General features: G+C 37.5%; 1 protein-coding gene across 1 annotated transcript in view; it reads right to left on the bottom strand.

The window, feature by feature from the left end:
• Positions 1–7725: 7725 nt before the first annotated feature.
• LOC102194557 (inter-alpha-trypsin inhibitor heavy chain H3-like) overlaps positions 7726–14543 on the bottom strand; it is a 14230-nt gene continuing 7412 nt past the window's right edge. Inside the window, exons 14-17 of the mRNA XM_013912959.1 lie at positions 14252–14308; positions 8216–8356; positions 7932–8016; positions 7726–7840 (exon numbers count right to left, since the gene is read on the bottom strand). Of these exons, the coding sequence (XP_013768413.1) occupies positions 7726–7840; positions 7932–8016; positions 8216–8356; positions 14252–14308 (398 nt within the window). The remainder of the gene's footprint in view (positions 7841–7931; positions 8017–8215; positions 8357–14251; positions 14309–14543) is intronic.

Below are 14543 nucleotides of genomic sequence, written 5' to 3'. Positions count from 1 at the left end.
CAATTTTGATAGGAAGTTGCTTAATTTTAGAAATGTTTTTGCTCTTTTTTCTCTATAAAATCATTCATCTTAGCAGTGGGATTTACATGAAAAGGGAAACAAATTAAGTTTGAGTGAAAATGTAAAATTTTTGCACTCTCTGGTCAACTGACTCAGTGAATCAAATGACTAAAAAAATCCAATTCACTTTGGTGACGGACTCATTAACACTCGATTCAGTAAAAAGAATCAAATTTACCATCACTAGAAAGAGCCGAATCTCTAAAAAGATCCGGAAATCCCATCACTACTACACAGTAGGGAAACCACAGAAGCAATCGCAGCAGCAGCAATTATAATAATATTTTTTTTACCAGTTTATGAAAGAATTTCCAAAACCAGATTTGTGGAAAGTGGCAAAATTTCCAGTTAACTCTGTCAAACGCTTTTTCTACATCTAGAGACAATATTGTGGTTTCAGTGCTTTTACTACATTAATCGTCTATTAAATTACGGAATCTACGTATTTTTGTTTATGAGTACCTCCCTTTCATGAAACCAGTTAGCTTAGGATGTATTATTTTTGTCTTCTCTTTGAGAGAACTTTGCGGATTATTTTGAAATCTACATTAATAATGAAATATAGGGTCTTTGCCTGGTCTTAGCAGGAGACTAATGTCAGCAAAATTCATATTTGGTGGTAGTTTGTCATTTTCTGCAACATTCTGTAGAATACTGGTGCCAGAATTGTCCTGAATTCTTTACAGAATTCTGCTGGAAATCCATCTGAACCTGGAGCCTTATAATTGGGGATACTTTTCAGCGCTTCCTGAAATCACTAGATGTTAGCGGTGAATCCAGTGCAATTGCTTGACTGTCTGGTAACTTTGGAAGGGTTACATTGTCAAGAAGTGGATCAGTTTCATTTTTAGATGTGTTTATGAATATAAAGGTGAATAGAACGTTTTATACAAATCCCTAAAAATATTTTCTATTCTGTCAGGCTAATATACTGTGTGCCCAGATAAGTATTTAACATCACATAGAGTTCTTTCTTTATTTTTAACTGGTTAGGTAGGCCTCCAGCTCGCACTGGAACGGTTCACAGCCGAGTGTGAAGCAGCGGGAATGAGGATCAGCACCTCCAAATCCGAGGCCATGGTTCTCAGCCGGAAAAGGGTGGAGTGCCCACTCCGGGTCGGGGATGAGTTCCTGCCCCAAGTGGAGGAGTTCAAGTATCTCGGGGTCTTGTTCGCGAGTGATGGGAGAAGGGAGCCGGAGATCGACAGACGGATTGGGGCTGCAGCTGCAGTAATGCGGACGTTGCACCGGTCCGTCGTGGTGAAGAGGGAGCTGAGTGTAAAAGCGAAGCTCTCAATTTACCGGTCGATCTACGTCCCTACCCTCACCTATGGCCACGAGCTGTGGGTAGTGACCGAAAGAACGAGATCGCGGATACAAGCGGCAGAAATGAGCTTCCTCCGAAGGGTGGCTGGCCTCTCCCTTAGAGATAGGGTGAGAAGTTCGGCCATCCGAGAGGGGCTCAGAGTAGAGCAGCTGCTGCTCCACATCGAAAGGAGCCAGCTGAGGTGGTTGGGGCATCTGACAAGGATGCCCCCTGGGTGCCTCCTGGGTGAGGTGTTCCAGGCATGTCCCACCGGGAGGAGGCCCCGGGGCAGACCCAGGACACGCTGGAGAGATTATATCTCTCAGCTGGCCTGGGAACGCCTTGGTATTCCCCCGGACAAGCTGGAGGAGGTGGCTGGGGAGAGGGAGGTCTGGGCCTCTTTGCTTAGGCTGCTGCCCCCGCAACCCGACCCCGGACAAAGCGGATGACGATGGATGGATGGATGGTTAGGTAGAAGTCATTACCATGTTCAAAATTTTTTACTGAGAATTGTGTTTTTTTTTTTAATGAATAATTTCATTTAATTCTAGTTTTGTTTTATGTATTTTGCTACGTATTTCCTGTTCCTAGCCGGACACGTAGGCTTCTTCTAAGGATTTTGTGTTTTTTTCAAATTCCAGACTATTTTTGTGTTCTCCTTTCTTCTTATGGAATGAGAAATAAAAATTTTTATCTATCATCACAGCTTTCCCTGCTTACCAGAGAACAGATGCCGATGTTCGAAGCAGGTCACTATAGTCTAAATGTAAAGTCTACCCCTTTAAAAAAAATAATAATAAAAATTAATAAATTCTTCGTCTTTGAGCAATGATGCATTAAATCTCCAGTTTTTACTTGGCGGAATGTTCTTCTTATGTATTAGTATTAAAGATACAGGAGCATGATAGCTGACAGCTGTAGGATGCATCTCAGTGTCTGAAATGTTATTCAACAGTGAGCTGCTGACTAGGAAATAAGTCCAAAGTTGAGGTCGCCCCCATGAACAAGTGAGCAATCTAGGTGTTCAGAGAGTGCAGTAAAAAAAAGTGTGGAAGAATGAGGGGTCATCAACATTATGGCCATATATACTTAAAATACATATTTTTTTTTGTTAAGTATTGATAATTTAATGATTAGAAATTTACCCTCTGGATCTATAACTGTATTGAGTACTATTTACTATGTCTAGAGTTCTAGCAGGCTGAGAACACATTAGGAAATGTAGGTGTTTTAAGTTAATTTGTAGCTGTGACAGGTCTATGAGTCTCTTGTAATAAAATGGCATCTGCCTGTAGTTTTTTAAGCTGGTTAAATATTTTTAACCTCTTTTCTCTAGAGGCAGCTCTATGCCAGCTGATGTGCACCATATCAACCGGGATGACATCTCGGGAGCCTCCTTGGATGTGTAAACAAACTTATATCTTTAAAAGAACAATATGCTGTCCTCACTAAAGTTTGTTGCAGGCAACGTAATTTCAGCTAGCTTAACATTCTTTATTCCCAGCACTTCATCCTACAAGAACAAGAAACAGGCTGCTTGTTGTGTTTGGCAGGATTTAATGATGAAAATAAATTCTCTCTCTCTCTCTCTCTTTTGTAAAACTGTACAAAGAAAAGGAATATAAAATACACAATGAAGACGTGTTCCATTACACTGGGAGACTATCATTGCTCTAGTGAAAGATACATGACCACAGATGAAGCATCTGCTGAAAAAATACAAGCATCTACCAGCCTTCATATGCTTTAACTCAAAATAGTGTCAAAACTTACTAATACACATTAAATGTATAGGAACTTATGCATGAAATCGATATTGTGCCCATATGGAAAAGATATATATAAATCTTGTAAAGTTTGTATCTGTCTTGTGTGAAACTTGTGTGAAAAGCATATAAGAGTGAAAACAGATATAAGATCCCTTGAAAAATTATATAATGAAACTTGTATGTTTTGGATACTTACTAAAACAATGTATGAAAGTAATGAGAAAGTGGCCACTTTCATGAGTAAATCATGTAAGCCTTATATGATTTAGTAATCACATGTAAGTTTTTACTATTTCTTTTCCATATGGGTGGACTTTAACACCAGGATTGCAGAGATTGCCATCAGATTACAAATTTATGAAGGGGACGACTTGTGATGACAGTGGTGGCATAGCAACTGGTCACTGCGGATTTTATGTGAAAGCTGTAGATGTCCCAGTCATCCTGAGAAAAAACGACAGGCTTAACCAATCTCATGACTGGTTTCAGTGGAATTTCATTGGTCTCACTGCAAAAACCTTCAAATTATTTTTCATCTAGTCTTCATGGCACACACGCAAAAGAGCATGACACTCACTTACATTTATTTGCTGAAGACCAACTTTTTATGCATCATAAGGGGAGTTATTAGAAACATCCAACACATGTTTCCATAGTTCAAACAACCAAACAAGCCAAATTTACTTTAACCAATCAACACCATCATCAAATAACAAGCCTGAACAATTAAAATGAGATCTGTGATTGTGGATGCACAGAAAGGATAATGAAGACATACAAACACATACAGTTAGAAATTCTTCACTTTATGGGACATTACATTATTTCATATTGCTTAGCAGAATACTTCATCTTACCCCAATCCTTCTTTTTATCTCCAAACTAATGCACAACTGCCAGTGTTAATGTGTCAGCTGACTTGTACACAAACACCACACATGAACAACATGATATAATCCTGAGAATAGTCATGAGAACCTTCAACCCCCACAGAGTTTGGTGTTGAACTGACAGAAAGATGCTGAGACGCAAAATATTCAATCACACACCTCAGATATCTCATTATTTGTGAAATATGAATTGCAGAGGTACATAAAAAGTTTGTTTTGTTTTCTTTTGTTTTTGGCTTTTAAACTATTTATTTAACTCTTTATATTTAATTTTTAATTATGGATCCTTAAAGTGGTGCTATGGCCATTTATGTATTTTGACCCTGTTTGGCAGTGTGGAAGTCAAAGCCAGCTGCAGCCCAATGAGAGTGAACTGCACCACAGTTCTCCCCATGATGCCTCCTAGCAGAGCACAAACACAGATGAAACTGTCTTTTGAAGTCAAACAAGGACAAGATTATTGTGTACATAATTTTTTTTAACGGGCAAACTTTCTCTCCCTCTTCTTTCACCTCCCACCCATGCAAGATACTCCCCCAAAGCAGTTATTTACCAGAAATCCAGCAGTTTCGGTAAACTTTATTGTTGACACTGAGGGTCAAACCAGTGCACATCACAAGGACTTTGTGATGTGCACAGTTTTTTGTTGTTGCTTTTTTTCATAAAGAAAACATTTTCTTAAATAAAATAATTACAGTCCAATCTCAAACCAAATCAAATAATATCAAATAAGTAAATATATATATATATATATATATTGTGTTGTGACTATATATATCTTTGTTACGGTAAACTAGGGGACTCAAGCGCGGGACTCCGTTGCTTAAAGAAAGAAAGAGGAATTCATTTACAAATGCCAGATGATATGTACAACAATGAATAAGGTGCTATGTACAATAGTGCAAGAGTTGGGTCTCCAGGGGATCCAAGGGACAGGAATGGGGAAAACACTCTCACTTCTGTTCTGTCACACACAACGTTTTGCGAGCCACTCTGCTCTCATTCACACTCAAGTATCCACAAGGAATAGGAACAGGTCCAGGGTGTCTAAACACAACGAGAAGGCAAATTAGAACAAATGCACAATCCAAGAGAGTGATGCAAGCAGTCTCAAAGCCCGGGTTTCACTGACACAAGTCAAACAATGATTCAGCAATGAGTAGCCTCGCTTCTTCCCTTTAAGTAGTGGCAGGTTAATGACACGCCGGTGTTTATCATCCTACAGGTGTGTAGGCCAAAGGCAGAAACCCATAATGAGTTCTGCCCAGGCGACAGTGGGAGAGAGAGAACGAAGGAGAGAGAACAAGAGAGAAAGCAAAACAACAACAAAGCCCATTTGCTGCTGAATATTCCTCAGGCTGGTCTGCCGGGCCGTGACAAGTATTCTGTCGAACATGATAAAGCCCAAATAGCAAAGAGAAATTAAAATGCATGCCACGAAAGAGTTCGGGTCTTAGGACATTAATTAACACAATATCTGAATTAATATGATCTGGTACACCCAGTGTCCTCCTTTAGACTCACCCCTGTTCCCTTCAGCAGTCTGGTATCAGACTAAGTTAACAGTTCATCTGGATATTTTAATACAACTTCTGGAGGCTTACTGAAGCTTTTTTGCTGTGTAAAAAAACCCCAAAAAACAGCATTGGATGGAGTTCGCTTTCCATCATGTTGGAGTTTGTGGATCGGGTCCTTTGATGAAGAACTCCCAGCTTTAATGTGAATTTACATCAAAAAGTAAAAACCCATATTACAGGTGATATAGTCAAAACTTTCAAAGAGATAGTTGTAATTATAAGCCCAGTTAATAGTTTTACAACATTATATTGACTTTGACTGATGTATCATTTTATTCGAGTAAAAATGCATTACATGTACTTTTAGCACAAAATTAATAAAACCTAACAAACAACAATATTTTTCTGCAATTTTAAACCTCATTGTTTTAACTATTTACCGATACACTGTAAATAAAACACTGATTTACAGCAGTGTTTGACAATATTGATAGGTCATTTTACTGTTTTTATTCAGGTAAAGTCTGTCAAATCTGTTGTGTAATGTATCCTGTGGCTATAGAAATGGCTTTTAACGTTTGAAAAAAGTAACACTGATAATCTCAAAGATGATCATGCGTTGCATTATATGAAATGTAGGCATCTGTATTTCTTTCACATTTTAGAAATATATCATAAACTGAAGTTTGAAATACATGTCTTTATGTGTTTGACCCTGAAATCCTTTTAAAAATCCCTAAAGTGTATAAAGGACAAGTTTTAAAGAGTTTTGGTGAACTGACAAAAAAATCTTGTTAAACGTAAAGGTGGTATATTGGGAAATGAGGACACACAAACAGTATATAAATGCAACTGTTTGCTTAAGTTCACAAACTGCACTGATCAGTTTATTTAAGGGTGTTTTCTCAAGAAATATAAGTACTGTTTTGACTAAAACAGTCATACTTGTTGGACATCCTTGAATCAAGTATGCTTTAATATTTTGTATTTGCAGTATGAGGCAAACAATATGAGGCCAGCAGCTAATAAGTGTTGTAAGACGATTTGTCTGTTAATGATATTTAACCAAGATTTAAAATGATTTGAATTTGTGATTGATATGCAAACGTTCTACAGCAGAGGTGGGCAAACTATGGCCTGCAGGACACATCTGGCCTTTTGGTCTTTTTAGTCTGGCCTGCCAAAGATTGCTACAGAATTGCCCAAATCAAATAATATCATAATTATGACTACATTCATTTGACTGACATTCCACCAGGTGATGCATTAGGCAGAGTTGCAATTGGAACTGATTGATCTCCAATGTGACATTGCCTTAGGAGAAGTTCAACTTTCTTAAACTGGATGAGTTTTATACTTTATTAAGACCAACAAAATCTACAAAAATCCAGAAGCTGGCACGGAGGATGCTGATGTTTTTGGCGCTACGTGTGTGTGTTTGTGAACAGTCTTTTAGTGTGATGAACACCAACAAAAGAACCCCACAGGTCCCATTTGAGTGATGAACACCTCTGATCTGTTCTGAGAATTGCCACAACAAAACTAACACCAGACTTTGATGCACTGGCAAAAAAGGTTGATCAACCACACTGTTACCACTAAAAGTAAATGTAAGTATTAACACTGAAATTCCTTTGTAAACAATGAATGGCGAACCCGACCACATTGTCATACTTTCCAGCACAGTGTAGCCCCTGAGTTTGCACAACCCTTTTCTACAGTATAACTCTCTTTCAGACAAATCACCCAGCAAAGCATATTTCATTTAACTAAAATAATCTAATTAGTTTTAACTTTCTGTTTAACAACAAAGTGTAGAATAAATGCCTATTAATCTCTTAATAGTAATCTCTTAATCTCTAACCTCTTACTCTATCTATTGTCATTTATTAGATTTGGGTCAGATTAGAAACTTCACTGAAGTAACACAGTGGATTTTTTCTGTGTAATCGTTTCATTAGAATTCACATGGTTAGATGTATTATTTTGGCACCACAATCTCCAAATCCTTATTTCTTTATTTTCTTTCTTTCTTTAATAAAATTATGTAGACATGAGCCATTTTGCAATCTGGGATACTTTATTTGTTCATTTGAACAGGTGGAAGGACATTTTCCACAGTAAGAAAAAATTTTCTCTACTTTTAAACCAAATGTTTTCTAGTAATTCAGCACAGTTCACACTTAAAGTTGTGCCACGAAAAAACTTGCCAGTGGCCTCTGCAGGGCAGAATCAGCAGACATAAGCCAGCAGTTCTTTGTGACAGGAGGGTCGACGCTGTAGTCAGTAGCGTTGTCACTACAAAAGCAAAACAAGCTCATGTCTTGGTGGAATCTTAAACAGTTTTATGTTTTGAATGAATAAACTGTAAACATTACAAAAAATTTACCTTGTAACATCTATCTCTTGGTTTTTAATCTTTAGTTTTGTGACAGGAACTTGCTGCACCACCTCATACACTGCAGGCTTTACAGCTGGAAAAAGGGAGTAAAACAATGAAACAAGAACTGACACTGAAAACCAGATACTAAAACAGACACAGCAACAAGATACTTTTACAGAAACCACTTATGCTCAGTGCAAACTTTGTTAATATTCTTAACATGACACTGACAAATTCATTTATTTCTTAAGCAATGAACAAAGTATGTGCATGCATGTCGTTTCACTCACCTAAAAGTCCTTCGATGTCGTTGGTTGAGGGTTGCTGTCTTAAAACAGGCCAAAGGAGTCTTTGGCCATTTTTCTCATGTTGTGAGATGACCAGGAGAATGTCATCAGATGCAATGTGAATTTCAGTGTCGCGCACAATCACTGTCACACTGGAAAAATATGGACTTTATATGAATATTTTAAAGCTCTTTGAAGATTTTAAAAACCTTCACAGATCATTTCACTAGTCTTGGCTGACTACTGTCCGACTGAGGGCTGTAATAGACATTTCACAATGTCACAACTCCATGTAATCCAATAAACTTGCTTCTATCTGGAAGGTACAACAAGGCAATGATACGGTAATAGAAACTTTTCTAAGCTTGACAAAAGCTAGTGTCATTGAAAATAAGTCAAGCCACTTTTTGTGGTTCACCATGAGTGTGCAGGGCCTTTGATTCAAGCATTGGTTGTAAAAAAAAAAATCATGAAATTAATGAAAACTTTATAAATATTACAATCCCAAAATATCAGCACACACCTTTGGATTTCCTCCTACTCGATCGAAGATTGATAATCGTCACTTATGTATCTTCACTTGGGTGTTTCTGTATAGATCTGCATACATGCATGAATCCCTGACAGTGTTTTGATGATTGTCCTACAGGCCTGTCCTCCAAGCCTCTGGGAAATCTGTATGTGCATGTGCTCTAGTGCAGCTGCCAGGCATCTCGATACCTGGTGGTGTGTCAAGTTGTATCTTCTATGTGTCAGACTGGTATTACAAGCAATCAGTAGCTGTGTCCCAATACAGGGGCTGCATCCTTCGGAGGCCGCATTTGAAGGCCGATTATGTCCCAGCCAGGTGACGAAGGCTGTCCCAATTCGAGGGCTGCTCCAAATGCGGCCCACAAATGTGTCCTCCTATTCCCCCGATTTGAAGGATGGGTCAAGTGGTCAGGCCCAGCATATCCCAGGATTCATAGCACAGCGGTGGATAGTTCTGTTTGTTTGTTTTTGAAAAAAATGGCCAACGGCTGAAGGGGGGCAGCCGAAGAGTACATATTTAAAATTAAGTATTGAATTTTATATCACTTATTTATGTGGCAATGCAAATGTTTTAATTAGAGATGGCACGATACCACTTTTTTTATGTCCGATACCGATATCATAAATTTGGATATCTGCCGATACCAATATGAATCCGATATAGTGTTTTTTAATCAACAAAACTGTTTTTTTAAATATCTTGCTGCATTTTGTATAAGTTCATACTCAAGTTTAAAACAACAACTACACTAAAGCTATTCTGTTATACCTGTATGCAAAAAAAAAATATTTCATAGTTCAGCAATACTGATCAATCTAATAAACTTAAACCTACACCATCCTCCCTATTCTGGCATTTTAAAGAGTACTTAGCATAAATATTAAGCAACCTAACTAATAGGGTTCCAACTCCCAGCAACAACAAAAATAAATAAATAAAAAATGGGGAACCACCCCTCACGCTCCACCTCATGATGCTTAATCGACGTAATCAACCTTAATTTGATGCAGTGTGAAAAAAAATGCACAGAAATCAATTATTTTTCAAGAAATATTAAATAGATTCAACATCTTTCTTCAACAGAATTGCAGACTGCACAGATGGTACCTTCCCAAAGGAAAAAGTACTATAGCTTACTAGGGTATATATATATATATTAGACTTAATAGTTACTATATACAGTAATGGACTTCTATTCATTTTGCATCAAATTAAAACTTTGGGTGTCAGATAATTATTTATTAAAAGCTAGACATTTTAAATGAGAATAAGAAAGAAAAGTATGTCTTTGTGCCCCTTTTCCCTGTTCATGCCCTATCGGCCCCCCTGGCTAAACTTTGCTAGATCCGCCCCTGCACAGTTACCAGCCGTCAGCTACATAGAAAAAGATCCTCGAGTAGAAAGTAATATTAAATACATTCTAACAACAGCTTATCAAGCTTAAACGTGCTGCTGTTGTTTATCCGCTGGTTTCCTCTTTCTGGTGCAAAGTGGGCCAAAAACAAACCAGAGAGACCGACTCGCGACAGAAAAGCCGATCAGTTGATCATTAAGCAGTTTCATGATTGAAGTAGCAGCAAGAACAGGCAGTCGCTTGTTAAGCTTAACGCAGGAATGCTTTACATTCAGAGATGGACTTACACACTTGCTTTACTTCTCTCGGGGATAACTTTGTCGGAGATGAAATGCCGGGTTGCTAGCGAAGCTCCACATGCTATCCAGACCACCGACAGGTCCCGCATGCCACAGCCGCTCTATCACATGATGCATACTGCTCCGACGTGCTAACGTTCTGAGGTGAGTTACGGGTGTTGCAAGTTTTGTGAGGTGCTTTCGTGATATTTAATGGATCGGATTACATTTTTTATTTTTCTCCGATATCCGATCCAGTAATTTAGGTCAGTATCGGACCGATACCGATACGTAATATCGGATTGGTCCATCTCTAGTTTTAATAACAAAGAACATTAAAACATTACTGTTGGCCACATGGTGGCAACGTCACGTGACATTAGTGATGTTAGTGCCAACGGTTCACTTGTTAAGCTAAAAAAAAGGTGCTTTAATCATAGGAGCCAAACATGTGGCCAATGTACCGACTGGGCCGGCAGCCTTAACATGAAATTTCCCCTTGTGGGACTAATAAAGGTATCTTATCTTATTTAGTACTCCTTATATAACAAACAGAAAATACTCATTCTCTGTTGCTGTTTTTAGTAGTGTTTGCCACCTGAGACTTTCACCTTTCTGTCTGTCCTGCACTTTTCCCTTCTCTCTTTTTCTTTCTCTCTGATTGTTAAATAAAAGAATAAGATTTCCATGTTTGAGAACTGCAAGTTGCCAGAGTGAGGACAGACTAAGGAACCCGCTGCTGCAGATCATCTGTGAGGTTTTGCACCCCTGATGACCCACCAGGACAAACTAAGCAGAGTCTGAGGAAGAGGTAAATGGTAAATGGCCTGTATTTGTATAGTTCTTTACTTAGTCCCTAAGGACCCCAAAGAGGAGGAGGAAGAGCCAGCACCAGCTGAGAGAGAGTGTTCCCTCTTTGTGAAGGACTGCTAGAAATGTTTAAAATAACCAATTGTCTGTCCTAATTATCAGTCTTATTAGGTAATGTTAAAATGAGTTTATCATTCAACTGTTTTTAGAGTCAGAAAAAGTATTCAAGGCCTTCAAGTTAAAAACTATGAAGGCAGTAAAACATGTTTATATTAGGGAATATTTAATATATTGGTCTACATTTTCATTTTTCATTTTATCACAAACAGACAGTTATCCCAGCTCATAGATTTTCTTTTTACCCATATATGTAAGCATTCAGACAAATTTAATAATGCCAACATATTTACAAAACAATATTTATCTCTCTTATATACAATACATCTATATTTACACTATAAAAGATGTACTGTGTTTGAGATGAAGATATAAAGTGATAGGAATAAATAAATGCAACTTGAATCTTTATTAAAGCTCAGTATTTGAAACACAGTTCAAGTTCAGTGCTGTATGTTTTTAATTTAATACAATAAATGTAATATTGACCATATCATATTTACATGACCAAAATGAGATGGCACAAGTCTCATGAACAACATTAGTTGTTATTACTAATTGTTACTAATTGTTATTTATTACCTAATCTTAAAATTATTGTTTGGTATAGAAATGAAGCCCAACAATCATGTTTTTAAAGTCCTGTGGTCTCAGCCTCAGATACTTAACAAATAAAAAAAAACCTCATGAAACAAGAAAAAGATGATTTTTTTTGCCTTCATTCTGTCAAACCATCCTCTATAAAACGTTTCTAGCGGCTAGAAGCATGGTTGCTGGGCAACCTGAGCAGTGCGACTGAGGCTAGACAATCCCATTTAACAGCCTCAGACTTCCGGCCTTCTCAGCCTTCGAAGGACCCAGCTTACATAGACAGCAGAGGCTGAATCCTTCGAAAGATGCGATTCCTGAATTGGGACACAGCTAATACGTGCTTGAGACTGACTGGAACTGAACAGTGGGGACAGGATGGGACAGGTGATGGAAGGATATCATATGTTGTATGGCTAAAGAAGCTTATCCCATTTGTCTCCGCAGGCCATTTTAAGATGATGCTTCGATCAGTGGTTGTTGATCAATGGTCAGGACAATTTGCATATCAATGGCCAAGAAACTGACCTCACAGCCCATTGTTCATTCAGTGCTAGTTTCAGTCATTGTGCAAATGTACTGTTTATAAGGTTTGGGAAACTTGCAGTCAACTGAGACTGGAAAGGTCACTTGGATGAGTGACAAATTTCTGCCACTGAAAACGCTGATGATGAAAAGAATCTATTATTGCTGTATAAATTGAATTGAATTGGATGAACAGAATTAATTTTTTGGCCTTTCTGCAAGGTGTTCCTAGCTTTTCCCATCCAAAACCTTTTTTGTCCTGGTATATTTGCCTTACAATATTCCAATATTGAAGAGTTGCTGTTGCATCCAGAAATTATTTTGTTGGATTCTTTTTCTTTCCTGTTACTAAAGAGTGAGACCTCTCACCACCATGTTCTTGGTTTCTCTGGGTATCTCAGCTTGAGAGCTTGTGTGTTGGATGGTTAAAGCAAAAGGACATAATTTGAGCCTTTTAAAAAATATAAAGTAAATATTGTGCTACGAAGCTTATACACTGCTACTGATGTGTTTGTAGTTGTGATAGAAATTAACCTTTTATTTTAATTTTATGGCAGACATGTTTAAATTAGTGAGATTTGGCCAAATCTCACAAAATACTCCGTACAAAAAAGTGTAGAATCAAAATAATAAATAGCCCAAACTGCCCTTTTAAGGTTTCATTTCCCAGCAAATGTTTTGTCATATATATAACTGACATCAGAGATGTATATACTGATTGCCTCATGTAAATCCTGGGAAAAGAACTGAATAAGGGCACACATCTGTAAACAATACTGTGAGAACATACGTTTTGACCATTATATTGCAAAATCACCTGCCAACTGTTGAGGGATCCTGTCCAGCAGCTTGATATGTCACTGTCTGTCCATCTCGTACAGTGACCCTCTGTGATTCAGCATCAACCTCAACATGCTGGTGAGTTTTGAGGTGTATAAAAATTTTGCTGAAACCTCCGGTTGCAATTGAATCTAGCTCACCATTAACAGACAGGTCTAGAACAAAAGAGAAATGCTGCTGTTTAACCACTAGGGGAGAAATATGAAAATACTCACGAGAAAGACTACTACTGACCTCTGCTGGGGTGGTGAAATAGTTTAAGGATTATAGCTCCACTGAAGTCAAAGCAAAGTGGAACAGTCTGATTCCCAGTTGAGTTGAGCAAAAACCTGTGGAGAAGAGGAGCTGGAGGTATAGAGACAAAAAGTTAGACTGGAATCTGAAAATAAAGACCTGTGCAATCAACACTTACTCAACTCTTTTAATGCATTGGGCATTTTTGAATTTTTTTTTCAGAGTTTTGGAAAAGTAAACATAAAACACTTCTTTAATTTTACATACTTTGTCTATTTCACAATTCTGAAAATGAATCAATTTTTATATTAAAAAAAAAGTTTCCCATGCAGTCATAGAATGTTAGAAAACTTGCCTTAAGTTAAGAAAGTGTCATGGTGATATAGATTTTTTTAAATTTTCACCTCTAAATACAACTTTTCCAATAAAAGTGTAAGTGACTTTATCATGCATAGCACTAAAGACCATTTTATCCAAAAATTGTTTTTCCCCTTTTCTTTTTTTTTGAGGATTTTTTTCCCAAAGTCCCCTCTTTAAAGTCTTTGATTTTCTTAGAAAAAAAAAAGTATTCCATCTATACAATACAGTACCGTCAGTTACTTCAATTGGGACATGGATAGCCTTTAAATAACCTGCAAATAATTTAAACAGCACTAGTTACATACCAGAAAATTTCAGATCTCTGGTTGACATTGCATGACAGTAAAAAATCTTTGACTGTCTTAGAACAAAAAAAGTATTCCATGTATGCAATACAGTACCTGCATCTTCATAGAGCACGTCATCGTAGGAACTAAACCCATGATGTAAATCAGCAGCTGTAAAAAACATTTACACACATTACATAAAGTTAATATTGCTAGAGGCAATGCAGGGGACATAATAATAAATAAGGATAACTAATTCATTTATAATTGAGTTTAATTAATGCTTTTACTAACATCCATGCCCTGACACTAAAGTTCTTAACTAAATCTTTAAATAGCTCACTCACACACACACACACACACACACACACACACACACACACACACACACACACACACACACACA

This window comes from Pundamilia nyererei, unplaced genomic scaffold (assembly GCF_000239375.1).
Source record: "Pundamilia nyererei isolate P.nyererei 1_Seehausen unplaced genomic scaffold, PunNye1.0 scaffold00110, whole genome shotgun sequence".
NCBI lineage: Eukaryota > Metazoa > Chordata > Actinopteri > Cichliformes > Cichlidae > Pundamilia > Pundamilia nyererei.
Note: the sequence above shows the minus strand (reverse complement) of the source record. Positions and strands in the feature narration are given on the sequence as shown.